The sequence below is a fragment of the Mesoplodon mirus genome (assembly GCF_964341445.2).
Source record: "Mesoplodon mirus genome assembly, chromosome: 11".
Classification (NCBI taxonomy): Eukaryota; Metazoa; Chordata; class Mammalia; order Artiodactyla; family Ziphiidae; genus Mesoplodon; species Mesoplodon mirus.
The window spans coordinates 84,990,179-85,017,757 of record NC_138987.1 but is presented as its reverse complement, the minus strand read 5'-3'; the positions used below and the strand labels follow the sequence as shown (position 1 = coordinate 85,017,757).

Below are 27,579 nucleotides of genomic sequence, written 5' to 3'. Positions count from 1 at the left end.
ATAACCACGAAAAACTTTCACTCTCTTGGGACAAGTCATTTGCCATCTCCCTTAACTTTTCCTCTTACTTTTAATTCAGTTTTCTTACTATCATCCCTAAGACCCATAAAGGGAAGCTTGAGACAGCAAATCGGATCCAGCATCCTGAACAGTTAGTTTATGTTGGTAACAGGAGAGTTACATGGGGGACCCATGTAGAAGGAGAAACCTTTATCATGGTATTCACCATGACCTGGGGGTGGGGCATATTAAGTGGTTGAATATCCTGGTCACTGTAAGGCCAGGCTTGTATGGCCTGCGTATGCAGTATATCAGCCACTTCATCTGGAATGATCGATCCACTTTGCATGCAGAGGAGGGACCGCACAATTCCCCATCTCAGGAAACAAACTTGGTAGCCACTTCTATCCATTCTTCCAGTCTAGCAGTCTTGCTGGGATTAGGTTGCTGTATGTTTGGGTTAGTTGCAGCCATTCAGGACTGTTCAGTAGTAAGCTGTGGGTCCTGCATTAGCCTAAACATGCCATGGACTTCAAACCATAGATTGCTCCTAACTTAACCATTCTGATGGTGAGACAACTTTACACTATATCCTCAGGTTTCAGTAGTTTCCTTATTTTGTCCCTTCCCACCTGAATCATTTTGGTAAACAGAGGGTGAGTTACAGAGGTCAAAGAAGAGTTACCTGCTGTGGAGCACGAACTCTCTTTTGTGACAGTTCTGTGCTTAGCAGCCTGATGTTGTATCGGACCATCTGGAACCTGGGTTGGTGCACCATCAAGATCTACCCTAAAACAGTCTTTATCTTTCTGTCGTAGGTAGTATGGCTAACAGCAGCCAAGCAATCAAGCATTTAGCCAATTTCTCATTATTTTGCACTTTATTGTGGACTCAGGGACAACTCTTCTGGGGTTGGAGCTATCATTTTTAGGTTTCACTAACTTTTACCTCTTGTAATAGATGACAACATGCCTGCCGTTTCATACTGTGGGTGATCTGGCAAACACCCAGGCATCAGGGATTGATCATCCACTGCCCCTTCCTTATTCTTTTCTTCAGATAATACTTAACAATATCACAGTGAGTCTAGGGTCATGCTAGCTAACCCATAAACTTGAGGGTGTATCCCTGAAACAGATTAAGAGTCATGACATCAGGTTTTTATCCCGTTTTGCCATTGTATGACTTTGGAAAAATATGAGAACTGACCTAGGTCATAGTTTTTTCATTCTACAAATCGATCATTCAGTCTATATAAAAGCAAACATTTACTGAATATCTCTATGTTCTTTGTTCCACTCTTTCTCAACGTTTTAATAATTACTCTCTAAAGAGAAGGTTAAATTATGTTAATTTTTACCTAACAGGAGAAATTAAATACTAAAGAATAGGATTTTGCAGGTAGGGTTGAGCTTTAGAGAGCCACAAACTATTGTAATATCTCTAGATTTTTTTCCTCCCTCAGTAACCAACTTTTGCTCCTTTGGTATCATCTCTGTTGAGAATGTAATACATGAAAGAAATTTTATTTTATTTCATATATATATATATATATATATGAGAGGATATGTATCTGTATGTATATCTGTATCTCCTCTTTAAGATAGTAAATTAAAATTAATTAAATTTAAACCAAAGCACTAAAGTACCTATGCATTTATTTTCAGTTTTAAAAACCTTATCGCTTTAGGAAATTTTCTCTAGGGTTACTGTGAGTTGAAGGTAATCAAAAGATTAACTGGCAGTACATTTTTTCTGATCTGAATATTACATTAACTCTTTTCTAGTTAAAATTGTTGTTGATGTGTGATATACATAATAAAAAGTGCACAGATCTTAAGTGTAGAACCTGATGAATTTTCCTACAAAGCAACCACACCCATGTAATAAGTATCCAAGGCAGGAAACAGATTTGGGAAATGGTACCCCAGAATCCTCTCTTATACTCTCTTGGAGTCACTATCCATCAACTCTCCCCAAGCAAGTGTTACTCCTATCCTGATTTGATATCGTAGCTTTCCCTCTCTATGAATTTTTTTTAATGGAATCGTATGGTATATACTTTTTTGGGGGGGTTGGCATATGCTAAAGTTATGAGAGATTTATTTCTGTATATATAGTTCTTTCTTATTCTCATTGAAAGACTATACCTCAGTTTATCTTCTGTTGGTGGACACTTGGGTTGTTTTCGGTTTTTGGCTATTACAAATTATGCTGATGTGAACATAGCTGTATAAGTCTTTTGATGAGTGTGAATATCTGTTTCTGTTAGGCAGATACTTAGAAGTAGACTTGCTGGGTCATCTGGTGTGTATTTTAGCTTTACTAGATACTTTAAGTTTTCCAAAGTGGTTGTGTCAATTTATACCCCTAATGGCAATACTGTATGAGTGTTTCAGGGGTGCTGCATCTTTACCAACAATTGTTATTATCTGTCTTCATTTTTATCATTAGGGTAGGCATTAAGGGTATCTTGTTATGGGTTTGATTTGCATTCTCTTAATAGCTAGTGCATCTTTTTTCTGTGGGTTGGATATTTGAATGTCTTCTATTTTGAGATGTCTGTTCAAGTTTTTTTGGCTAATTTTTCTCCTGGATTATTTTTTTCCTAATGATTTGTAGATGTTCTTTACATATTCTATATTTGAGTTCTTATTTCTTTTTTTTGGCCACGCTGTGCGGCTTTGCAGTATCTTAGTAGGGATTGAACCCAGGCCCCCCAGCCGTGGAAGCGCGGAGTCCTAACCACTGGGCCGCCAGGGAATTCCCGCATCCTTTTTTTTAAAGAAATGTATTATAAATGTTTTCTGCCAGTTCGTGGCTTGCATTTTCACTCTTAGTAGTGTCTTTTGATAGCCTTAACACCAGTTTTTCAATTTTTTCTTTATGGGTATGTGTCTTGATCTCTTCCTTTGCCAAAGTCCTGAAGATATTCCTCTGTGTTTTATAGAAACTTTATTGTTTTGCTATTTTACATTTTGATCTGAAATAGTTTATGATGTAAGGTGGAGGAGGTCATGACTCATTTTTCTTCCGAATGGCTATCAGTATCCAGTGATCCAGTATCACTTATTGAAAAGACCATTTTCTCCCCATTATAGTGTTACCTGAAACCACCATTTTCCCACCATTACAGTGTTACCTTTGTCATAAACCAGGTGTCACTGTATGTGAGTCTGTTTATGAATTCTGTTCCTTTAGTCTGCTTTGTCTGTTATTGCACCAGTATCACAGTGTCTTGCCTACTCTCAAGTTGCTTCTAGGTCTTGGTATGATGTAGTTACTATAATCCTTGGTATGAGACACTAGCTTTGTTCTTCTTTAAAATTGCCTTGGCTATTCTTGGCTTTTTAAATTGCCACGTAAATTGTAGACTCAGCTTTTCAATTTCCTCAGAAGAAACTAGATGGCATTTTGATAGATATTTTTGTGCAATCTATAGATATTTGAGGAGAAGTGAATTCATTAACAATACTGAGTCTTAGAATCTATAAATATGGTATATCCCATTTATTTAGTTTCTTTCAAACTTTTTTTTTTTTTTTTAAAGAAGATGTTGTGGGTAGGAGTTTATTAATTAATTAATTAATTTTTTTGCTGTGTTGCGTCTTCGTTTCTGTGCAAAGGCTTTCTCTAGTTGTGGCAAGCGGGGGCCACTCTTCATCACGGTGCGCGGGCCTCTCACTATCGCGGCCTCTCTTGTTGTGGAACACAAGCTCCAGACGCGCAGGCTCAGTAGTTGTGGCTCACGGGCCTAGTTGCTCCACGGCATGTGGGATCTTCCCAGACCAGGGCTCGAACCCGTGTCCCTTGCATTGACAGGTGGATTCTCAACCACTGCGCCACCAGGGAAGCCCTCTCTCAAACTTTTGAAGTTTTCAATGTAGAGATCTTGCATTTTTCATGTCATTTTTCCCCCCAGGAATTTGATGCTTTCTGATATTATTTAAAGAATATCATTTTAAAAAAAAGGTTTGCTGTTGGTATAGAGAAATTCAATTGATATGTTAATACATTGAATTTTTCACATGTTCTAATTATTTGTTTTAATTTAGATACTTTGTGCATTTTCTCTGTATCTGCAAATAATGACAGTTTTGTTTTTTGCTTTCCTGTTCCTATTTCTGTTGTTGTCATGTCTTTTTTTTCCCCCACATCTTTATTGGAGTATAAATGCTTCACAGTGTTGTGTTAGTTTCTGCTGTACAACAAAGTGAATCAGCTATATGTATGCATATATCCCCATATCCCCTTCCTCTTGAGCCTTCCTCTCACCCTCCCTATCCCATCCCTCTGTCGTCTCAAAGCACCAAGCTGATCTCCCTGTGCTATGCAGCAGCTTCCCACTAGCCTTACATTTGGTAGCGTATATGTCAGTGCTACTCTCTCACTTCATCCCAGCTTCCCCTTCCCCCCCCCCCGCTATGCCCTCAAGTCCCTTCTCTACGTCTGCCTCTTTATTCCTGCCCTGCCATCAGTACTGCTTTTTTTAATTCCATATATATGTGTTAGCATACGATAATTCGTTTTTCTCTTTCTGACTTACTTCACTCTGTATGACAGATTCTAGGTCCATCCACTTCACTGCAAATAACTCAATTTCGTTCCTTTTTATGGCTGATATTCCATTGTATATATGTGCCACATCTTCTTTATCCATTCATCTGTTGATGGACATCTAGGTTGTTTTCATGTCCTGGCTCTTGTAAATAGTGCTGCAATGAATATTGTGGTACATGACTCTTTTTGAATTATGGTTTTCTCAGGGTATATGCCCAGTAGTGGGATTGCTGGGTCATATGGTAGTTCTATTTTTAGTTTCTTAAGGAACCTCCATACTGTTCTACATAGTGTCTGTATCAGTTTACATTCCCACCAACAGTGCAGGAGGGTTCCCTTTTCTCCACACCCTCTCCAGCATTTATTGTTTGTAGATTTTTTTGATGATGGCCGTTCTAACCAGTGTGAGGTGATACCTCACTGTAGTTTTGATTTGCATTTCTCTAATGATTAGTGATGTTGATCATCTTTTCATGTATTTGTTGGCCATCTGTGTCTTCTTCAGAGAAACGTCTAGTTAGGTCTTCCACCCATTTTGGGATTGGGTTTGTTTTTTTGTTATTGAGCTACATAAGCTGCTTGTATATTTTGGAGATTAGTCCTTTGTCAGTTGCTTCATTTTCAAATATTTTCTCCCATTCTGAGGGTTGTCTTTTCACTTGTTTATGCTTTCCTTTGCTGTGCAAAAGCTTTTAAGTTTCATTAGGTCCCATTTGTTTATTTTTGTTTTTATTTCCCTTACTCTAGGAGGTGGGTCAAAAAGGATCTTGCTGTGATTTATGTCATAGAGTGTTCTTCCTATTTCTTCCTCTAAGAGTTTTATAGTGTCTGGCCTTACATTTAGGTCCTTAATCCACTTTGAGTTTATTGTTGTGTATGGTGTTAGGGGGTGTTCTAATTTCATTCTTTTACGTGTAGCTGTCCATTTTTTCCAGCACCACTTATTGAAGAGGCTGTCTTTTCTCCATTGTATATTCTTGCCTCCTTTGTCAAAGATAAGGTGACCATATGTGTGTGGGTTTATCTCTGGGCTTTCTATCCTGTTCCATTGATCTATTTTTCTGTTTTTGTGCCAGTACCATACTGTCTTGATTACCGTAGCTTTGTAGTATAGTCTGAAGTCAGGGAGTCTGATTCCTCCAGCTCCGTTTTTCTTTCTTAAGGTTGCTTTGGCTATTCGGGGTCTTTTGTGTTTCCATACAAATTGTAAAATTTCTTGTTCTAGTTCTGTGAAAAATGCCATTGGTAATTTGATAGGGATTGCATTGAACCTGGAGATTGCTTTGGGTAGTATAGTTATTTTCACAATATTGATTCTTCCAATCCAGGAGCATGGTATATCTCTCCATCTGTTTATGTTATCTTTGATTTCTTTCATCAGTGTTTTATAGTTTTCTGAGTACAGGTCTTTTGCTTCCTTAGGTACATTTATTCTTAGGTATTTTATTCTTTTTTGTTGCGATGGTAAATGGGATTGTTTCCTTAATTTCTCTTTCTGATCTTTCATTGTTAGTGTATAGGAATGCAAGAGATTTCTGTGCATTAACTTTGTATCCTGCAACCTTACCAAATTCATTGATTAGTACTAGTAGTTTTCTGGTGGCATCTTTAGGATTTTCTATGTATAGTATGTCATCTGCAAACAGTGACAGTTTTACTTCTTCTTTTCCAATTTGTATTCCTTTTATTTCTTTTTCTTCTCTGATTGCTGTGGCTAAGACTTCCAATACTGTGTTGAATAATAGTGGCAAGAGTGGGCATCCTTGTCTTGTTCCTGATCTTAGAGAAAATGCTTTCAGTGTTTCACCATTGAAAATGATGTTTGCTGTGGGTTTGTCATATATGGCTTTCATTATGTTGAGGTAACTTCCCTCTATACCCACTTTCTGGAGAGTTTTTTTTTATCATAAATGGGTGTTGAATTTTGTCAAAAGCTTTTTCTGCATCTATTGAGATGATCATATGGTTTTTATTCTTTAATTTGTTAATATGGTGTATCACATTGATTGTTTTGCATATGTGGAGGAATCCTTACATCCCTGGGATAAATCCCACTTGATCGTGGTGTATGATCCTTTAAATGTGATGTTGGATTCTGTTTGCTAGTATTTTGTTGAGGATTTTTACGTCTATGTTCATCAGTGATTTTGGCCTGTAATTTTTTTTGTGCGTGTGATATCTTTGTCTGGTTTTGGTATCAGTGTGATGATGGCCTCCTAGAATGAGTTTGGAAGTGTTTCTCCCTCCGCAATTTTTTGCAAGAGTTTGAGAAGGATAGGGGTTAACTCTTCTCTAAATGTTTGATAAAATTCGCCTGTGAAGCTGTCTGGTCCTGGACTTTTGTTTGCTGGAAGATTTTAAATTACAGTTTCAATTTCATTAACTGTGATTGGTCTGTTTATATTTTCTAATTCCTCCTGGTTCAGTCTTGGAAGTTTGTACTTTTCCAAGAATTTGATAATTTCTTCTGGGTTGTCCATTTTATTGGCATATAGTTGCTTGTAGTAGTATCTTATGATCCTTTGTATTTCTGTGGTGTCAGTTGTAATCTCTCCTTTTTCATTTCTAATTTTATTGATTTGAGTCCTCTCTTTTTTTCTTGATGAGTCTGGCTAAAGGTTTATCAATTTTGTTTATCTTCTCAGAGAACCAGCTCTTAGTTTTATTGATCTTTGCTATTGTTTTCTTTGTTTCTATTTCATTTATTTCTGCTCTGATCTTTATGGTTTCTTTCCTTCTACTAACTTTGGGTTTTGTTTGTTCTTCTTTTTCTACTTGCTTTATGTGTAAGGTTAGATTGTTTATTTGAGATTTTTCTTGTTTTTTGCAGTGAGCTTGAATTGCTATGAACTTCCCTCTTAGAACTGCTTTTGCTGTGTCCCACAGGTTTTGGATCGTTGTGTTTTCACTGTTATTTGTTTATAGGTATTTTTTGATTTCCTCTTTGATTTCTTCAGTGTTCTTGGTTATTTAGCAGCACACTGTTTAGCCTCCGTGTATTTGTGGCTTTTACTGTTTATTTCCTGTAATTGATTTCTAATCTCATAGCATTGTGGTCTGAAAAGATGCTTGATACGATTTCAGTTTTCTTACATTTTCCAAGGCTTGATTTGTGACCCAAGATGTGATCTATTCTGGAGAATGTACTGTGTGCACTTGAGAAGAAAGTGTACTTCTGCCTTCGGGTAGAATGTCCTAAAAATATCAATTAAGTCTATCTAGTCTGTTGTGTCATTTAAAGCTTGTGTTTCCTTATTTATTTTATGTCTGGATGATCTTTCTATTGGTGTGTAGTGAGGTGTTAAAGTCCCCCACTATTATTGTGTTACTGTCGATTTTTCCTTTTATGGCTGTTAGCATTTGCCTTATATATTGAGGTGCTCCTATGTTGGGTGCATAAATGTTTGTAATTGTTATGTTTTCTTCTTGGATTGATCCCTTGATCACTATGTAGTGTCCTTCTTTATCTCTTGTAACTGTCTTTATTTTAAAGTCTATTTTATCTGATATGAGTATTGCTACTACAGGTTTCTTGTGATTTCTATTTACATGGAATATCTTTTTCCATTCCCTCACTTTCAGTCTGTATGTGTCCCTAGGTCTGAAGGGGGTTTATTGTAGACAGCATATATACGGGTCTTGTTTTTGTATCCATTCAGCCAGTCTATGTCTTTGGTTGGAGCATTTAATCCACTACATTCAAGGTGATTATCAATATGTATGTTCCTATTACCATTTTCTTAGTTGATTTGGGTTTGTTTTTGTGGGTCTTTTTCTTCTTTTGTGTTTCCCGCTTAGAAAAGGTCCTTTAGCATTTGTTGTAAAGCTGGTTTGGTGATGCTGAATTCTCATAGCTTTTACTTGTCTGTAAAGCTTTTGATTTCTCCATCGAATCTGAATGAGATCCTTGCTGGGTAATCTTGGTTGTAGGTTTTTCCCTTTCATCATTTTAAATGTGTTCTGCCACTCTCTTCTGGCCTGCATAGTTTCTGCTGAAAGATCAGCTGTTAACCTTACGGGGATTCGCTTGTATGTTATTTGTTACTTTTCCCTTGCTGCTTTTAATATTTTTTCTTTGTATTTAATTTTTGATAGTTTGATTAGTATGTGTCTCGGCATGTTTCTTTTTGGTTTTATCCTATATGGGACTCTGTGCTTCCTGGACTTGATTGACTGTTTCCTTTCCTGTGTTAGGGAAGTTTTCAACTATAATCTCTTCAAATATTTTCTCAGACCCTTTCTTTTTATCTTCTTCTTATGGGACCCCTATAATTTGAATGTTGGTGCGTTTAATATTGTCCCAGAAGTCTCTGAGTCTGTCCTCAATTCTTGCTGTTCTTTTTTCTTTATTCTGCTCCCTGGCAGTTATCTCCATCATTTTATCTTCCAGTTCACTTATCTGTTCCTCTGCCTCAAGTAATTCTGCTATTGAGTCCTTCTAGAGTATTTTTAATTTCAGTTATTATGTTGTTCATCACTGTTTCTTTGCTCTTCAGTTCTTCTAGATCCTTGTTAAATGTTTCTTTTATTTTCTCCATTTTATTTCTGAGATTTTGGATCATCTTTACTACCATTACTCTGAATTTTTTTCAGGTAGGTTGCCCATTTCATCTTCATTTATTTGGTGGTGTAGATTTTTTCTTTGGTCCTTCGTCTGTAACATTTTTTTTTTGCCGTTTCTTTCTTTTTTTTTTTTTTTTTTATGTGTTGGTCTGTCTTCCTGTCTTACTTGTTCTTGGACCTGAGGTGTCTGGCACTGGAGTTTGCAGGCAGTTGGATAGAGTCGGGTCTTGGTGCTGAGATGAGGACCTCCGGGAGCCCTCACTCTGATTAATATTCCCTGGGGTCTGAGGTTCTCTGTTAGTCCAGCGGTTTGGACTCGGCGCTCCCACCATGGGAGCTCAGGACCAGCCTCTGGCCTGGGAACCAAGATCCTGCAAGCTGCGTTGTGTGGCAAAAAAAAAAAAAAAAAAAAGAAAAAGAAAACAAGAGAAGCAGTACAATAACAAAGAATAAAAAACAAAGTTAGAAAGATAAAAAATATATTAGGAAAAATAAAAATATAATTAAGACAACTGCAAGAAGGTAAAACAAAACCACAACGGAAAAAAAAAGGGAGGAAGGGGGGCAACAAGCCAAAAGGAGCAGAACAATAACAAAGTCTAAATAAAATAAAAGCAGAAAGAAAAAAGATTTATGAGGAAAAAAAAATATAAATGAATCAACAACAGTGAATCAATGACAAGGTAAAACAGAACCCCAATCTAAAAGAGGAAAAAAAATTAAAAAATAAAAAGCTTTGGCTCTGGGGGGGCGGAGTTTAGGCGGGGCTGGAACTTACACAGGGGTGGGGTTTAGGGTGGAGCAGGACGTAGTGGCGGGGGTGGGTGTCTTAGGCTCAGGACCCACACCCTGCAGCGGGAAAAGGCTTTGGGGGCAGAGCCTAGGCTGGGTGACATTCAGGCATGGGGTGGGGTCCCTGCTTAGGACCTGCACGGAAGGGGAGAGGCAGCATGTCCAAAGGGGGGGCCTCTGGAGTGTGGAGTTATGGAGTTTGGAGGTAAGGCCCTGGGTCAGGGTGTGTGGGTGGGGTTTAGGCCCAGCGTGGTTGGAGCGGGTCTCAGAGGGGCTCTCCGATTGTAGAGATGGAGCCCTGGGTGGGGGTGTAGGGGCGGGGCTTGGGTTCTGCATGGCAGGAGGGAGGCTCCAAGGGCAGAGGATTAGGCCCAGGAGCCCAACAGGCTCCCTGGTGCCTATGTAGAATGTGGACAGCAAAAGCACTGGTTGCATTCCCTTCCGTTTCTCCATGCCCCCCCTCCCCTTGGGTTTCCCCCAGGGTCTCCCCTGTTCCTGCTGGACCCCTAACCATGGGAGGGTCCTGCTGGGTGTAGGAACTCCTCCCCTTCCTCAGCCACCCGTCAGGAGTGCAGGTCCCCTAGGTCTGGCCTTTACTTTTGCTCCCCTTCCCTCCCTCCCACTCCCTCAGGACCCACATGGCCGGAGGGGGCCTAGGTGGGCAGAGGATCAGGCCTGGGATCTCAGCAGGCTCCTGGGGGCAAAGTGGGCAGGGGAAACCTGGCCATGCTCCCTTTTGACCCTCTGTCCTCCCAGTGGCCCCCCAATTTCCCCCTTCGGCCATGGGATCCCTTCCCCTCCCCCAGCCACCCCTCAGGGGCGCCAGTCCTGTCCCACCTCCACTTCTCCTCCCCCTTCACTCCCCCCCCACACCCCCCATCCACCCAGTTGCTGGGGGTTCCTCCTGTCCCCTTAGGTGTCCATGGTCACCCACTGGTGCCCGGTAGCTTCCCTAGTTGTTCAGAGATGTGAATTCTGCATCCTCCTAGTCTGCCATCTTGACTCCGCCCTTTGTTGTCTTGTCTTGCTACACTGGCTAGGACATCATCACAGTATTGAAATAAGAGGTGATAGTGGGCATCCCTGCCTTGTTCCCATTCTGAAGGAGAACATTTTCAATAGTTTATTATTAGGTATGATGCTTGCTGTAGGCTTTCTTTGGATACTCTGTCAGATTAAGGAAGTTTCATTTTATTCTTGGCTTGCTAAGTATTTTCATCATGAATAAATGTTGAATTTTATCAAGTACTTTTCTGCAACTCATGATGGTTACGTGATTTGCCTCCATTTTTCTGTTATTGAGCTCAATTACAATGACATTTTAAAACAATTTGTTAAGAACCACTGCGTTCCTGGAGTAAACCCCATTTTGTTGTGATGTATTCTCCTTTTTATATATCGTTGTATTGGTTGCCAATATTTTGATTAGGATTTTTGCAACTATGAGAGAGAGTGGTCTGTAATTTTCCTTCCTTGTCCTTGACAAGTTTTGGTATCCAGTTGGGATCTGTTTCTTTTTTGTCTGTTTTTGGAAGAGTTGTTTATATTAATATATGTCTGTACTCTAATAAAGTTTACTTCTTTATTGATAATTAGTATCCTTTTTCCTTGATGATTTTGCTTGGAAGTTATCAACTTTATCTTCAAAGAAGTTTTTTTTTTTTTGTTCGTTTGTATTTTTTTGGCTGCGCCACTGTGGCTTATGGGATCTTAGTTTCCCTACCAGGGATCAAACCCGCACCCCCACATTGGAAGCACGGAGTCTTAACCACTGGACTGCCAGGGAAGTCCTGAAGAACAGTTTTTGACTGTTGAGTTTTTCTGTTTTATTGATAACTTTGCCCTTTTGTTTTCTTCCTAATTCTGTTTTTTAATCGAAGGTTAATTGATTTATTTTTCTAGCTTCTTGAGCTAGAAGCTAAGATCACTAATTTTTTGCATTTTTTATTTTAATATTTTTATTTACATGTCCCGGAAAGCACCCACAAGTTTTAATATGACTTTATTATCATTCAGTTTAGAATGCTTTCTAATGCTTTCTAGTTATTGTAGTTTTTTCTTCATCCAGTGGATTAGATGTGCATTGCTTCACTTCAAATAAGTGGGAGAATATTAAGTTTTTTTTCTTTATTGGGGTAAAAAAAACAAATAACCTAAAATTTGCTATCTTAACCATTTTATTTGAGGTGTGTATATGTGTATGTGTGTTGTGTTATTGATGTCTAGTTCATATTCAATGTAGCTTGAGAAGATACTCTGGATGATTTTAATTCTTTGATATTTATTGAGGCTTGCTTTATAGTCAAGCCTATAGTCAATTTTGGTAATATTTTATGTATACTTGAAAAGGATGCGTATTCTCTTGCTGGGTACAGTGTTCTGTGTATGTCAGTTAAGTTGGATTTTTAATTCTATTGCTTAGCTCTCTTGTAGATGTAATGATTTTTCCCTGTTTTTAAAAAATCAGCTCTTAGAGATGTGCTCAAGTTTCAGACAATTATTGTGGAATTTGTTTAGTCTGTCAGTTTTTGCTATATGTATTTTGAAGTTATGTTATTGTATGCACTCAATTTAGAATTCTTGTATCTTCTTGATGACTCAATCCTTTTATAATTATAAAACATCCCTTTTTATCTCCTGGAATGTATCATTAGAATCTATTTTGTCTGATATGGTGTAGCTACATCAGCTTTCTTTTACATGTCTCTTGTAGAAAGTAGCATATAGTTTTCTTTTTCATACTTAGTTTTTGTTTGTTTGTTTGTTTTGTTTTGTTTTTTGCAGTACGCGGACCTCTCACTGTGGTGGCCTCTCCCGTTGCGGAGCACAGGCTCCGGACGCGCAGGCTCAGCGGTCATGGCTCACGGGCCTAGCCGCTCCGTGCACGTGGGATCTTCCCAGACCGGGGCACGAACCCGTGTCCCCCGCATCGGCAGGCGGACTCTTAACCACTGCGCCACCAGGGAAGCCCCATACTTAGTTTTTTAATTGGATTATTTAGTTCTTTTACATTTAATGTAACTACTTATATGGTTGAGTTTTTCACTGTACCATCATACTTTTTTTTCCTCTTTGACCCATCTTTTATATTCCTGTTTTTCACCTTTATTTTTTCTTATTTCCATGTGTTCCAAATCTCAGAGGAACTCACAGTAAATATGGAGTGGCAAATATAATTAAGAAATTACAGTACTTTTTTTTTTTTTTTTTTTTGGGCCATGCTGTGCAACATGCGGGATCTTAGTTTCTCGACCAGGGATCGAACCCGTGCCCCCTGCATTAGGACTGTGGAGTCTTAACCACAGGACCGCCAGGGAAGTCCCTACAGTGCATTTTAGTAATGCTATATATAGGGGACTAGCAAGCACTGAGAAGTATTTACGTCTTATCTGAGTTTAGGAATTGTCTCCTGGAGGATATAACTCCTGTGTTGGAATTTTGAAGGAAGTTAGAAGTTAGTGAGGTGAAGAAAAAGAAGGGTGAATTTGTCAGGTAGATCACTAGATAACTTGGGAGGTATTGTGGAACTTGTACGCCCTAAGGAACTTAAACTTTATCCTCTAAACAACGTGGAGTCAGTTGAAGATTGCCAGTCGTCATGTTCATGTTTGTATTTTATTTATTTATTTATTTTTTCTGCGGTACACGGGCCTCTCACTGCTGTGGCCTCTCCCCCTGCGGAGCACAGGCTTCGGACGCACAGGCTCAGCGGCCATGGCTCACGGGCCCAGCCGCTCCACGGTATGTGGGATCTTCCCGGACCGGGGCACAAATCCGTGTCCCCTGCATTGGCCGGCGGACTCTCAACAACTGCGCCACCAGGGAGGCCCCCATGTTTGTATTTTAGATGGATTATTTTGGTGGCAGTTAGTGAGTGAATTTTTTTGAAAGGTGGGAAGGTGGTTAAACTGGCGTAAGAGAGACCAATGAGGTTATTAAAATACTGCAAATAGGAGATTGACAAGGGGATGGAGAAACAGGAGTGGATTTCAGAATTACCTAGGAAGAAAACATTTTATGTGGGGGATGGAGAGGGAGGGGTCAAGATGACTCTGAAATGTGCCTGAGTGAATGGAAGATTAAAATGAATTGGTACCATTAAATGATTTATCTCTGGTTTTAAGCAGTTTTATTATGAGGTGCCTTGGTGTAGTTTTCTTCATGTTTCTTTGGCTTGGGCTTGTTGAGCTTCTTGGATCTTGAGTTTATAGGTTTTCATCAAATTTGGAAAACTTCTGACTGTCATTTCTTTAAAAATGTTTCTGTTCTCTTTTTTTCCTTTCTTTGAGGACTCAGATTTTATATGTAGTCTCTCAACTAATGGATGCTCTTCTCTCTCTCTCTTTGATAATTCTTTTTTTCCTCTGTATTTTGTTTTGCATAGTTTCTATTCCTATGTCTTCAAGTTTGCTAAATTGTTTTTTCCACTACCTAACCTAGTGTTAAATCCCATCTAAGTGTGTTTTCCCTTCAGACATCTTGAGAAGTTTAATTTGGGTCTTTTTTATGTCTTCAATGACTCTGCTTAATTTTTTTTTTTTTTTTACAAATTTTTTTTTTTATTACTTTTTTATTTTTGGCTGTGTTGGGTCTTCGTTGCTGCCCTCAGGCTTTCTCTAGTTGCAGAGAGCAAGGGCTCCTCTTCATTGCGGTGCGCCGGCCTCTCATTGCGGTGCGCAGGCCTCTCATTGCGGTGGCCTCTCTTGTTGCGGAGCATGACCTCTAGGCGCACGGGCTACAGTAGTTGTGGCACGTGGGCTCAGTAGTTGTGGCTCACAGGCTCCAGCGCACAGGCTCAGCAGTTGTGGCACATGGGCCCAGTTGCTGCGCAGCATGTGGGATCCTCCCAGACCAGGGCTCGAACTCGTGTCCCCTGCACTGGCAGGAGGATTCCCAACCACTGCACCACCAGGGAAGTCCCCCTGCTTAATTTTTTGTTGTAAGAATACAATACACTTTTTTTTTGGAATACAGTTTTAACACCTGCTAATTCTAACATCTGTGTCAGTTCTGGTTGGTTTCAATTAATTGACCCCCCTCTCACCCCCCATTGTGGGTTGTGCCCTTTTTGCATGCCTGATAATATTTTTCTTTTTGGCCTCCTCACCCAGCTTGTGAGATCTTAGTTCCCCGACTACGGATTGAAACTGCGCCCTTGGCAATGAGAGCGCAGAGTCCTAACTGCTGGACCACCAGGGATTTCCCCATGCCGAATAATCTTTAATTGGATATTAGACATTGTGAATTTTACCTTGTTAGGCACTCGATAGTTTTTGTAGTTCTTTGGGAATAGTTTACATCTTTGGGTCTTGCTTTCAAGATTTGCTAGGTGATACCAGTGCAGCAGCATAGAGTCTAGGGCTAATCTATAACATAGATGTTGTCTTAATTATTAACTTTTATGATCCCATCATGAATTATTTTTCTGTCTTGTGTTCAGATTTAAATATGTAGTTATCTACATAGTTGATAAGAGCTTAGTTTGTGTCAGGAACTGTTGTAAGTGCTTTTGTGTATATTAAGTCATTAATTCTCATAAAAACCTATAAAGCAGATTCTAATGTGCTGATATTAAACATGAGATGAATGAAGCACATACAGGTAAGTGACTTGCATAAAGTCACCCAGCTTACAGATAACACAGCTCGAATTTATAGTCAAGCAGTCTTGCTCTGTAGCTCATCCTCTGAACTGGTACTATCTTAAATACTTGACAAACAGTGCAGGATAAACCCTGTGAAAAGGAGCTCCGTGAGATTTGTAGTAGTTTTGTCCCCCCTCCGTTGAGGTGGAATTTTATATTTCTAGTATATATCTAGTATAGTACACATACCTAGCATATGCCTAGTATATTTTTAAATGTGTGTTTCAGAAGGCTGAAGCACCTTGAATTAATTGTTGATTTATATATGAGGTGGGAACCATACAAGAGCAAAAAGCATTATCCATACATCTTTAAAGTCAGAAATCTCCATCAAGAGATCATTAGGATAAGCCAAACAAATTGGGTTTATTACTCCTTCCTTAAGGAAGACTTATTCCATGGGGAATGGTGGGGCTCTCAGTATGTGGGTGTTAGAAAGGACTTCGTATAAGATTTGAATTTGGTGATTTGGGAGAGGGTTCAAGGAAGCAAGGCTTTCCTCTGCATTTGGGTGTTGTCAGGAAGGAAGTGGGGCAAGTCTATGACTGTGTGGGTAACTTATCTTACCTAGAGGACTGGAGGAATGAAGCAGGACCAAAGCTGTTCCTTGAAAAGGAACGGCAGTCCCTCACATTAGCCAGAATAGGGGAGTGTTTGGTCATTTTTGTGGTTTGGAAAAAATGCATAGTTTTGTCTTTGTTCAGACATGATTACAGAGTGACTTTGTTTTTGTCTTGATGCATTATGGTCACAGAGTGGCCTCATCTGATATTGATGTTCTATGAAATTGCTTATGTTCAACAGAATCTCCAGGCCTTGCTGTACATGCCAGGTCAGTTCCTAGCCCCTTTCGTTTTTCTCACTATTTAATTTTTTCACATGTAAACTAGATTGATTACAGGAAAAAAAAAAAGAAGTGAGAAAACGTATATAAGCCAAATGAGAAAAGTTTAAACTACTTAGAAATAAGAAAACAGCAGACAAGATTTAAACTACCTAATATTTTATTGGATATCTTTGCAGACATTTTTATCCTTATTTATACATAAACTACTTTTGTAAATGAAGTTATTCATATATTTATTTTTTTGCTCCAGGGGTTTATTGTGACTATCATTTCATTGCAAGTATGTGGCTGTTTTGTGCAACAGAGTATGTTAGGGTTAGTGTCATTGGAGTTGTGACTCTATGTTATACTTAGAAATGTCTATATAGTATTCAATAATCTTATCCAGTAATGTTATACATCTCTAGCCTTTTTAAGTGCATATGTCTTTATATGTATGTTTCTGCATGTACACGTAAATGTACAATATAACGTGCACAATTAAAGAAATTTATTATAGGCAAGAGTGAAAGAATGAATTTGTTATAAGCTAGATCAAGAAGACAAGCTAGTGTTTAAGTATTAAGTCCTTACTATTTGTTAGGATGTAGAAAACATAGATTTCACGCCTGGCTTTTGAGGAGTGTAGAATGTCTTTCATTACAAGCATTTCAGAATGTTAGCTTCTCAAACTTCATTACAATAATTGAAATACTTCATCTCTACATGACATCTGGAGGAGTTACAGAATAATATGTGTGAGTTGTTATGGCATTTTAATAGGAAACAACATGCTTTCAACATAGATTTTAATAAAATGATGATTGGAGTTTAGTTTAAGGGCATATGCTTCTTGTCAGTGTCTCCCTACATACCATCTTTTTGAAATCTAGGTGGAAAGCAAAGTTTGTATGTCTGCATACCCAAAAAACATAGATATTCAAAGGTGAATAAGGATACATAAATACTTTCTTTCAAATTTCAACTTAAGATCTAAAGCCTTTTCAGATGTCATTTATCATTACAACAATCTTATCAAAACAGAAACGTTTACCTTCTTTCCCAGGCATTAGTTAAATGTGTATACATTTAAAACTTATTCTTTGTCCATTATTCCTTTTCTTTCCCAGTTGTCTCTGGAAAAATGTCCTTAACGCTTACTTTCACTTTTACCTTTTATCCCTTTATTCCACTGAGAGCCTCCAAAAGCTCTGAGTTATAATTGGGTAAATAGAAAGTTAGTTTTAGTGTCAAATTAGTGTAGAGGAAAATGAAAGCTACAATTTTGAATAGACTTAGAGAACTAATATTGCTAATCATCTGTTTACTTTTTAATATACCATTGTACTCAAATCTAAAAAAGGACTGTAAGTACTTAAAACTCTTGAAGAGTCCTCAAACTCCCTTTTAGAAAATACCTGAGAAATCTCTATCTTCCTCTAATTAAGGTTGTGCTTCTTTTTTTTTTAGCTGTAGCATTCAAGTGTAAATTATTATAACCCGAATACTTAAAACAATTTTTAATGCATATTATGTTAAGTAATCTTTGGAAATAACATTTAAAGTTGAGTTTTTTATAAATTGGAGATTTACCATAATATAAATTATGGTATATTTGTATATTTAAACTTATGAACATTATTAAGGACTTTTTAATATCATATACTATGCTAGCAAGAGAGCCACTTTCCCTGTCTTTAGAGACTTTCCAATCTATTTAGATACAGGAGAGAGAATGTGTATATTGTACAACACAACATAGTAAACAGTGGTATTCCGTTTTGTTTAAATCTAGAATTAAAATTATAGACATGTTAGGCAAAATTGTATATTAAGTAGATATTTTCTTTCAATTAGTATTTAATGATTTTCAAGTTATCTCCTATTCCTTCCTTAAAAGTAAATAATTGTTTTTCCCCCATTTTTTCTTTTTTTTTGGTCAGCTTTTCACAGATGGAATCACAAACAAACTTATTGGCTGTTATGTGGGTAATACAATGGAGGATGTAGTCCTGGTGCGAATTTATGGCAATAAGACTGAGTTGTTAGTCGATCGAGATGAGGAAGTGAAGAGTTTCCGAGTGTTGCAGGCTCACGGCTGCGCACCACAACTCTACTGTACCTTCAATAATGGATTGTGCTATGAATTTATACAGGGAGAAGCATTGGATCCAAAGCATGTCTGCAACCCCGCCATTTTCAGGTACATTTCTTTTCCTAAATAATTTGTCCTTTTGAAAAACAAGAGTATTAAGTGCACTAAGGAAGTGTTTTTTAAAACTGCCTTTTCTTTAGGCAGCTAGTTGGTTAATTTAGAAACTTTCTTTTGTTCGGGTTTTGTTTTATTTTTGCTAAAGAAAAAAACATTCCTTTTTTCTGAATTCTCATAGTTAACTCTGCAAAAGAAAGGACTGTGAGAGGTTTTGGATTAGCCTGTCGCAGATGGTCAAGGCTTCTCAATTTTTTAAAGTAGTGCTTGAATCAAAGCATTACACATTTCTTATTACTAAGTTTCGTTACTCAGCTGCTCATAGTTTCAGAATTCTTGCTTACTATGAGTCTTTTTTTTTGTTTGTTTGTTTTTGTTTTTTCTGTACACGGGCCTCTCACTGTTGTGGCCTCTCCCGTTGCGGAGCACAGGCTCCGGACGCGCAGGCTCAGCGGCCATGGCTCACGGGCCCAGCCGCTCCGCGGCATGTGGGATCTTCCCGGACCGGGGCACGAACCCGTGTCCCCTGCATCGGCAGGCGGACTCTCATCCACTGCGCCACCAGGGAAGCCCTTACTATGAGTCTTAATTCTGTTAACACGTCTTTGTTACTCTTTAAACTTAAAAATTATTTAATTCAAAGTATTATGTTTTCTATAAGAATAATGTCTTGCATATGCTCGATCATTTTTCTAAAATTGCTGAAATTTTCTTTTGGGCTTGATTTGAAAACAGCAAGTTCATTGATAGTTTAAATCAAAAGTTCTCAAACATTTCAGTCTCAAGATCCTTTTACGACTCTTAAAAGGTTATTGAGGACCCAAAGAGCTTTTGTTTATGTGAATTATATTTATCAGTGTTTACTATGTTAGAAATTAGAACACGAAGGTTTTAGAATGAAAGATTATCAAGTGCACGTTCTTTTAGTTGTCGGTCAACATGATGACATCATCACACCACTTCATGTAGCTTCTCAAAACTGTACTGTACATCACACCACTTCATGTAGCTTCTCAAAACTGTACTTGTTAGAAAATGAGAGTGAAAAAGGTAAATAATACTTTATGAAAATAGTTTTAACCTCACAAACTTCCTGAAAGGGTCTTGAGCCATAGATCAAAGTCCACAGTATTCTCTTGCTTTGGCTTCTTCAGACGTAGCTACTTGCCTATATTATGGTTATAATAAAGAGTATCTACTTTGAATATAAAAGGCATTGGAATGTATTTATGTTTAATGTAGTCTAGGGGAGGAAAAATGATTCAGTCAGCTGCTCTACTAATAATTTACAGTCTGTGACAGACAATAACCTTGGGGAAAAAGTAAGCTAAATAGTAGACACAGAGGAACAGAAAAGGTTTTCAAAAAAAGTACAAATAATTTACTGTGGTATAGTTGGGAAATTAGGCAGTGTTTAACTGAGGTAACATTTGAATTGGATTTTAAAGGATGAGGCAGAGCATGGAGGAGTCTGAGGGAGATGATAGGTAAAGACGAATAGCATCAGGCTAATGCTTAACTAGTCATTCAACTTACGGAAGTTTATCATGATCTTTTTTATTTGAACCTTTGTGTAGCAATCAAGTATTGCAGAGACCTTTAAATTTTTTTTTAATTCAAATTAAGGTGTTTAGGAATTTTCTCATCAGGTATTTCTCTAAAACTTGCCTCTTGCTGGGAATACTGGCTGAAGTATAATTAAAGCCACTCAGCAACAGACATAATGGGAGAAATGCAATTTAAAATGAGTTATTGCTCACTTATCAAGAAACATAACTAGAAAACACCAACTTCCAGTGCTGAGGGTATTGTAGTGGAACTGATACACTGTGAGTTGCAAGTAAAATTGGTAATGTTCTCTTTCGGAAATCAATAGGGCATTATATAATAAGTCATAAAAGAAAGTCATATGCTTGATTGTGTCATAACAACTCATATTTAGATATAACTCAGGTACATCAGTACAAATAAGTGTTCTGTTACTATTGAATATTGTCTAAAACATGCAAGATGTCTGATGCAGGACTAAGAGGAAAAAAGCTTACTAGTTGAACTGTGGCTACAATCAGGAAATAATTTGCTTATGTGAAAACTCAAAGGGAGTTTGTAAAAAAGAAATAAATTCTGTTGGGATGGTAGGATTAGGGATTTTTTTTTTCCAGTTTCAAAAAAATGCCTGTTATTATAATTTTTTTAAAGCTTCCAAGAGAGGAGAAATTAGTGAGTATTAGTGGGTGTTTGAGGAGATTCTCTGCAGCCTTGAGATTTTCAAACATTTGGCTTTATTGAGTATGGAATTTAAAGTAGCATTTGCCTTGATGTTAGTGCAGTAAAACCTTATCTTACTGAGACTAGGTAGAAGAAGGACCAATCTATGATAGTGAAAATCAGAAATTTAATTTTTTATTACCTAGTTTTTTCTCTGTTGTATATAAAATTTACTAATAGAAAACAATTGAATTGCTCTAATACAGTTCTTTTTAAGAACTGTATTCTTTCTTATGACCATTTAATTAATTTAGTTAACATTTTTTATTTTTAATTGTGATAAAATACACATAACAAAATTTACCATCTTAATCATTTTTTAGGTATACAGTTCCATAGTGTTAAGTACATTCACATTGCTGTGCAACCAATCTCCACAGTTCTTTTCATCTTGCAAAACTAAAATTTTATATCCATTAAACAACAACTTCCCATTCTCCCCTACCCCCCAGCCTTGGCAACCATCTTACTTTCTGTCTGCATGAATTTGACTGCTCTAGGTACCTTATGTAAGTGGAATCATACCTTTTTGTCTTTTTGTGACTGGCTTATTTCACTTAGCATAATGTCTTCAGGGTTCATCCACGTTGTAGTGTGTATCAGAATTTCCTTCCTTTTTAAGGCTGAGTAATATTCCATTTTATATGTAGGCCATGTTTTGTTTACTCATTAATCCATGGGTGGACATTTGGGTCACTTCTGTTGATACTTTTTCACTGTTGTGAATAATGCTGTTATGAACATGGGTGTGCAAATATCTTTTTGATATCTGATATCTGTTTTGATATTTGATATCTGTTTTCAATTCTTTTGGGTATATAATCAGAAGTGGAATTGCTGGATCATATGGTCATTCTATTTTTAATATTTTTAGGAACTGCCTTACTGTTTCCCATAGTGTCTGCACCAATCTACATTCCCACCAACAGTGCACAGGGGTTCCAGTTTCTCCAAGTCCTTGCCAACACTTATTATTTTGTTTTTTTTTTTGATAGTAACCATCCTAATTGCAAGGAGGTGGTACCTCATTGTGGTTTTGATTTCTATTTCCCTAATGATTAGTCATGTTTTGGCATCTTTTCTTATGCTTCTTGGCCATTTGTGTATCTTCTTGGGGGAAATGTCAATTCAAGTCCTCTTCCAATTTTCTAACGGGATTTTTTTTGTTGTCTAGATGTGAGAGTACTTTATGTATTCTGGATATTAACTCCTTATCACATATATGACTTACAAATACTTACTTCCATGAGTTGTCTTTTAACTTTGTTGATTTTGTCTGTTGATGCACGGTTCTAAATTTTGATGTATGTAGTCCAGTTTATCTGTTTTTACTTTTATTGTCTGTGCTATTGGTGTCATATCCAAGACCTTGTTACCAAGTTCTGTGTCAGGAAGCTTTTCTCCTATGTTTTCTTCTAAGGGTTTTATAGTTTTTTTAGCTCTTACATTTAGATTTTTGATCCACTTTGAGTTAAGTTTTATGTATGATTTAAGGAAAGAATTAAGGAACGTCTTTCTTTTACATGTGGATATCCTGTTTTTCCAGCACCAGCTGTGGAAAAGACTGTCCTTTGCCATTGAATGGTTTTGGCATCCTTATGGAAAATCATTTGATCATAAATTGGAGGGTTTATTTTGGAGCTGTCTATTCCATTTGTCTGTATGTCTGAGGCTATGCCAGTGCCACTCTGTTTTGACAACTGTAGCTTTGTAATAGTTTTGAAATCAGGAAGTGTGAGACCTCCAATCTTTCTCCAGCTTGTTTTAGCTATCTGGGGTTCCTTAAAATTACATTTGAATTTTAGGGTGGATTTTTTTCTGTTTATGCAAAACATGCTATAGGGATTGTATTGAATTTAAAGATCACTTTGGGTAGTATTGACATCTTAGCAATGTTAAGTCTTCCAGTCCACAAACATGGGATGTCTTTCCATTTATTTCTGTATTTAATTTTTTTCAGGAACATTTTGTAGTTTTAGGTATAGAAATCTTTTACCTCGTTGGTTAAGTTTATTCCTAAGTATTTTGTTGCTATTGTAAATAGAATTGTTTTCTTAATTTCCTTTTTGGATTGTTCATCAATAATGTAGAACTGCAATGTATTTCATGTGTTGATTTTGTGTTCTGCAACTTTGGTGAATTCATTTACTAGTAAAAACCATAAATTTTCCTAACAAAGCCATCCTTCACAAATTGCGTGTTTTGTTCAACACCAATTTATCAAAAATTTTAGATGAGTATGGAACTTGTAAGTAGGACTTATTTAATTTTTAAAAACTCTTAGCAAAGCCTAGTTTTTAAGTATGTAGCTGCTATGCTTGCAGTTGAACTATACTTGTTATTGCCACGAGGATATTTGTATAATAGATTTTCTTCCTTTCCTTGTTAATTTTGCTACAGAAAAGATACACTGGTAGTTCTGAGACCTGTAGAAATTGACTTGAATCCTAGATTTTGCAAAAAAGGCTTATTATACAAGATGTGTCTTGTTAAAGAACAGGCAGTATTTCAAATGGATGGTCATTTTGTTTTTCTGTAGCTAGGCATTAATTTTGGCACAGTTCTTATATGAGATTTTTTTAAAATCCAGGATAAATTTTAATCCACCAGAGAAAAACTCTAATAGTGGTAGAATCCACTGGTAAGTTGGTAAGTTTCTAAATGTATCCTGAGTATGTTGCCAAGATGATGATTCTTATTCATCAAATATCTGTTAAGGACCTCCTCTTAGTGCTGAATGCTAGGATAGAAGAATAAGGCATGGTCTTTGCCCCTTGTATGATAACTTAGTGATAGTATTTATCAGTAGTATTGATAAAGCAATGTCAAGTATACTATTATTATTGCTGCTATTTTTTTAATTACATAGGAAAATGCTACAAAATATTTTAAACACTATTCTGAATATAGTTTTACCTATTATGTAAGCATGATGTTATCATTTAACATTAACTTTGTCCCTTATATAATCAAATTCTATTTTTAACAGTGCACCTGTAGGTAAGGTAAATATATCTGTAATTTACTTTAGAAGATATTAATCATTTGCTCTTAAGTTTTGGTATAGTTTTTTTGCAGATATTAATTTTTCTATTGTATGGTGGTTGTTAATATTTTAGTTTGTTTTCCATTTGAGTAGGTATATATCGCATTATGCAGAAATGTTTTTAAAATTGCATATAAAATAATTTTTATAATTTCACTTGTAATTTCAGAAATTTGTTCAAAGGAGAAAATATTTGATAATTTTTGATAAAAATCAAAATCAAATTTGGAAAATTTGCCTTTCACTCCATAGTTTATGTATATTTAACATTTCTATTATACCTAGTAGGAAATTGGTATGAAATGGGAAGTTAGTCTACAGGATCTTTGTATATGAATATGAATGTGAAATTCCTGTTGTCATTATTGAACTTAAATCTCTAAATTGAATAAATGTTTATGTAAATTTTTTTCTGGTATTCAGGGGTGTATCATGTTAGATTTGAAGGAGAGCTTTAAGATTACACCAGTAGGGCCTCCCTGGTGGCGCAGTGGTTGAGAGTCCGCCTGCCGATGCAGGGGATACGGGTTCGTGCCCCGGTCTGGGAGGATCCCATATGCCGCAGAGCGGCTGGGCCCGTGAGCCATGGCCGCTGGGCCTGCGCGTCCGGAGCCTGTGCTCCGCAACGGGAGAGGCCACAATAGTGAGAGGCCCACATACCGCAAAAAGAAAAAAAAAAAAAAAGATTACACCAGTAATTTGATTTTCCTTGTAAGAAATCTGAGACTCAGAGAAATGAAATGATTTGCTTAAGTTTAGACTTAAAATACAAGGGCAAAGTCAGAAGAAAACCCAACTAATTCTGTGCAGTGTTACTGCAGTATATTATAGTGGAAAGGCCTTGGCCTTTGCATCACATCATCAGTTCAAATCCTGACTCAGCTCCAGTTAGCCACCTTTCTGCCAGAACAGTAAAGACAATCAAAATTAGTAGGTGCTTTTTCTTGTAGCAGCTATTCATGTTCAACAGATTCCATTAACGTGTAAAAACCCCTTGGAGTTGTGGCCATTTTGAAGTATTTACCTTAGAATTGTCATTCCAGTCACTCATAGCTAAATAACTTACATTTGGACAACTTCTGAGACTACATTTTGTGTTTTGCAAATCAGGGTCTCATACGAACTCTGGGGTAAAACTATAAAAAAATAGACATTATTATTTATTTTTAAAACAGCAAATAAAATTTTTTGGTATTAAATACCTGTTCTAATATGTGACCCTTCTTCTGAATCACTGGTCTCATTTGTTGAGTAAACATTTCTAGTTCATAATGTTCTGTTGATATAGACTGCCCCTTGAGTTTTATGTAACATGGATTACCTTTCTTCAGGCCTTTTGTTCCAATTCCCCTCCTTAAAGTTTTAAAACCAGTTTTTTACTGGCTTCAAATATATATGTGTCACACACACATATACATCTATTTATGTATATGTGTGTTTGTGTGTATATATGTGTATATTTGTACTCTCCTTTGTTTTGATTTTATTATCACTTGGTTTTTGTCATGAAGGTTCCTGATGCTTAAAGTACTACACGTTCATTTGGGCCTAGCTTTTTATGCAAATACTGTATGAGAGATTGATATAAAAATAGATTTTTTTCCTATATTCTTGTAGAGTATATGGTCTTGGGGAAGATCATTTAAGCAATAATTATTTAATTTATATAAAAATGTTTATTTGGTAATTTCAGAGGTATGGACCAAAACACACATACCTAAAAAGATCACAGATTTTAATATTTTGGTAATGCATTAGGATTCTTTTTTCCCCCCAAAATAAGATTTATTCTTCACATGGTTGCATACTCAATTATATTTTATTCTCAAAAGAGCCAAATTTTCCATTTTAGACAAGAATGCAGTGCCTTAAAGGCAAAAGATATTCTCAGATATGATATCTATGTTTCTCCTTTCACATAACTTCAGCGTCCATAGAATCCTAACTTAATCATCAAGATAAAGGCCGAAAGCAAATTTTACTCAATTACAGTGAAACCTCATCATACTTATTTTCCAGAGTAGAAAACAAGGAGAAAATATTGAATGCATCAGACACTACACTTGGCAGCAGTTTTAGGCTGAGGAGCTTGCTGAATGTGATCTACATGTAAACTTTAAGCTTTAGAATAACAATATAAGCTGGTTTCTCTTTAAAAATTTAGGTGGGTTAAAGAACAGCATTACAAATATTTTATTACTTATTTTAAATTAAGTAATAAAATCCAGTGGTACTCTGAAGACAAGAGAAACTCACCAGTTTCTGTACCTGGGTACATGAGAGAATCAGTAGGGTAACAGCTAATTCAGTTACAGCTTTGGGTATCAAAGATTTGCAAGGGCCATGTCCTATAGACCTCTTTTCGTTGCATCAAGTGCTGTCAGACCAATAAGTTTTCTGCTCCTAACAGGCACTGAGCATTTTCCCCTACTGTGAAATATTTTTCAGATCATCAAACATCAAACGAGATGTGGTCAGCTGAATTACAATCATCCAAACTGAAAGATGAAGAATATTAGTCAATCTATTGGTTCTTTAATGCTGTGTTCTTTCAAACAAAACTTCAAATATTTCTTGTAGTAGAACTGAAACTCACTTGCAGTAATGCCTAAACACTTCTGAGATGATTAGGACTTATTGAGAATAATAATTTGAAAATTCAGACTGACTCAAAGAAGGAGGAATTTGTCGATTCATATATCTGAGAATACTAAGTTCAAGCATGGGTGGATCCAGGGGCTCTAATAGTGCCATTAGGAATATCACTGTCTGTTTTGTCGTGAGTTACCTTTTTTTTTCTGGCAGACTTTTCTAAGGAGTGACAATTATGATTCTTAGCAGTTACAGGCTTATCTAATCAATTTGCAGTGTGGGGAGTGTGTCACTCCTTTTCTGATCACCTCAACCAAAGTCTTGGGATCAAATCTTTTTGGCCTAGCTTGGGTAATATGCCCTGAACCGATCATTCTGGCCTGAAGGATGGAATGCTCTGGGCAAGTCTGTGTCATCTCTTTGCTCCTAAAGTTAGTGGTGCCGGTGGGATAAGGAGTTAGGATTGAGATGAGCTCTGACTGAACCAAAAGTGAACTAAAAGTAAGGGGGATGGAAGTTTCTCCAAAGGAAAGTCAGGACTCTTATTAAAAACTAGATAGATGAGAATATTCACTGTAGTATAAAAATATAATATAAACTGTGTTATTTAATCACAGATCGGGGAAGGACTACTACAATGCTAGATTCCCTGTGTATTTAGTTAAGTGGTTTTTGTGTATTAGTCATCTGGGAAGCTTTTAAAATATCTTGACGCCCTGGATGCACCCCAAACCAATTAATTTCTCGGGGTAATACCCAGGCCTCTGTATTTTTTTCTTTCTTTCTTTCTTTTTTTTAAAAAGTTTCCAAGGATTGATTTTAGTACATAGCCAAGCTAATGTTTGTTCAGAGAACTTGTTAACACAGTTATAGGAATTAACTCACTGAACCTATTTATCTGCCCACTTACCTTTTTACTTTAGTCCCTTTTGCCCTTTAACCTCAGTGACTTCAGAAGCAAAATTGGAGCATTACATCAGTGCCTCTCAAATTATACAGTGAATTAGGATCACCTGGAAATCTTGTTTAAAATGCAGTGCTGAGGGCCTACCCATAGAGATTATGATTCAGTAGATCCG

The 27,579-nt window shown here is 37.0% G+C and overlaps 1 protein-coding gene across 1 annotated transcript in view; it reads left to right on the top strand.

Annotated features, from left to right (window-relative positions):
* The window catches only part of ETNK1 (ethanolamine kinase 1), a 71,034-nt gene that overhangs the window by 9,358 nt on the left and 34,097 nt on the right, over positions 1-27,579 (top strand). The window contains exon 2 of the mRNA XM_082634582.1: positions 18,329-18,588. Within this exon, the coding sequence (XP_082490708.1) occupies positions 18,329-18,588 (260 nt within the window). The remainder of the gene's footprint in view (positions 1-18,328; positions 18,589-27,579) is intronic.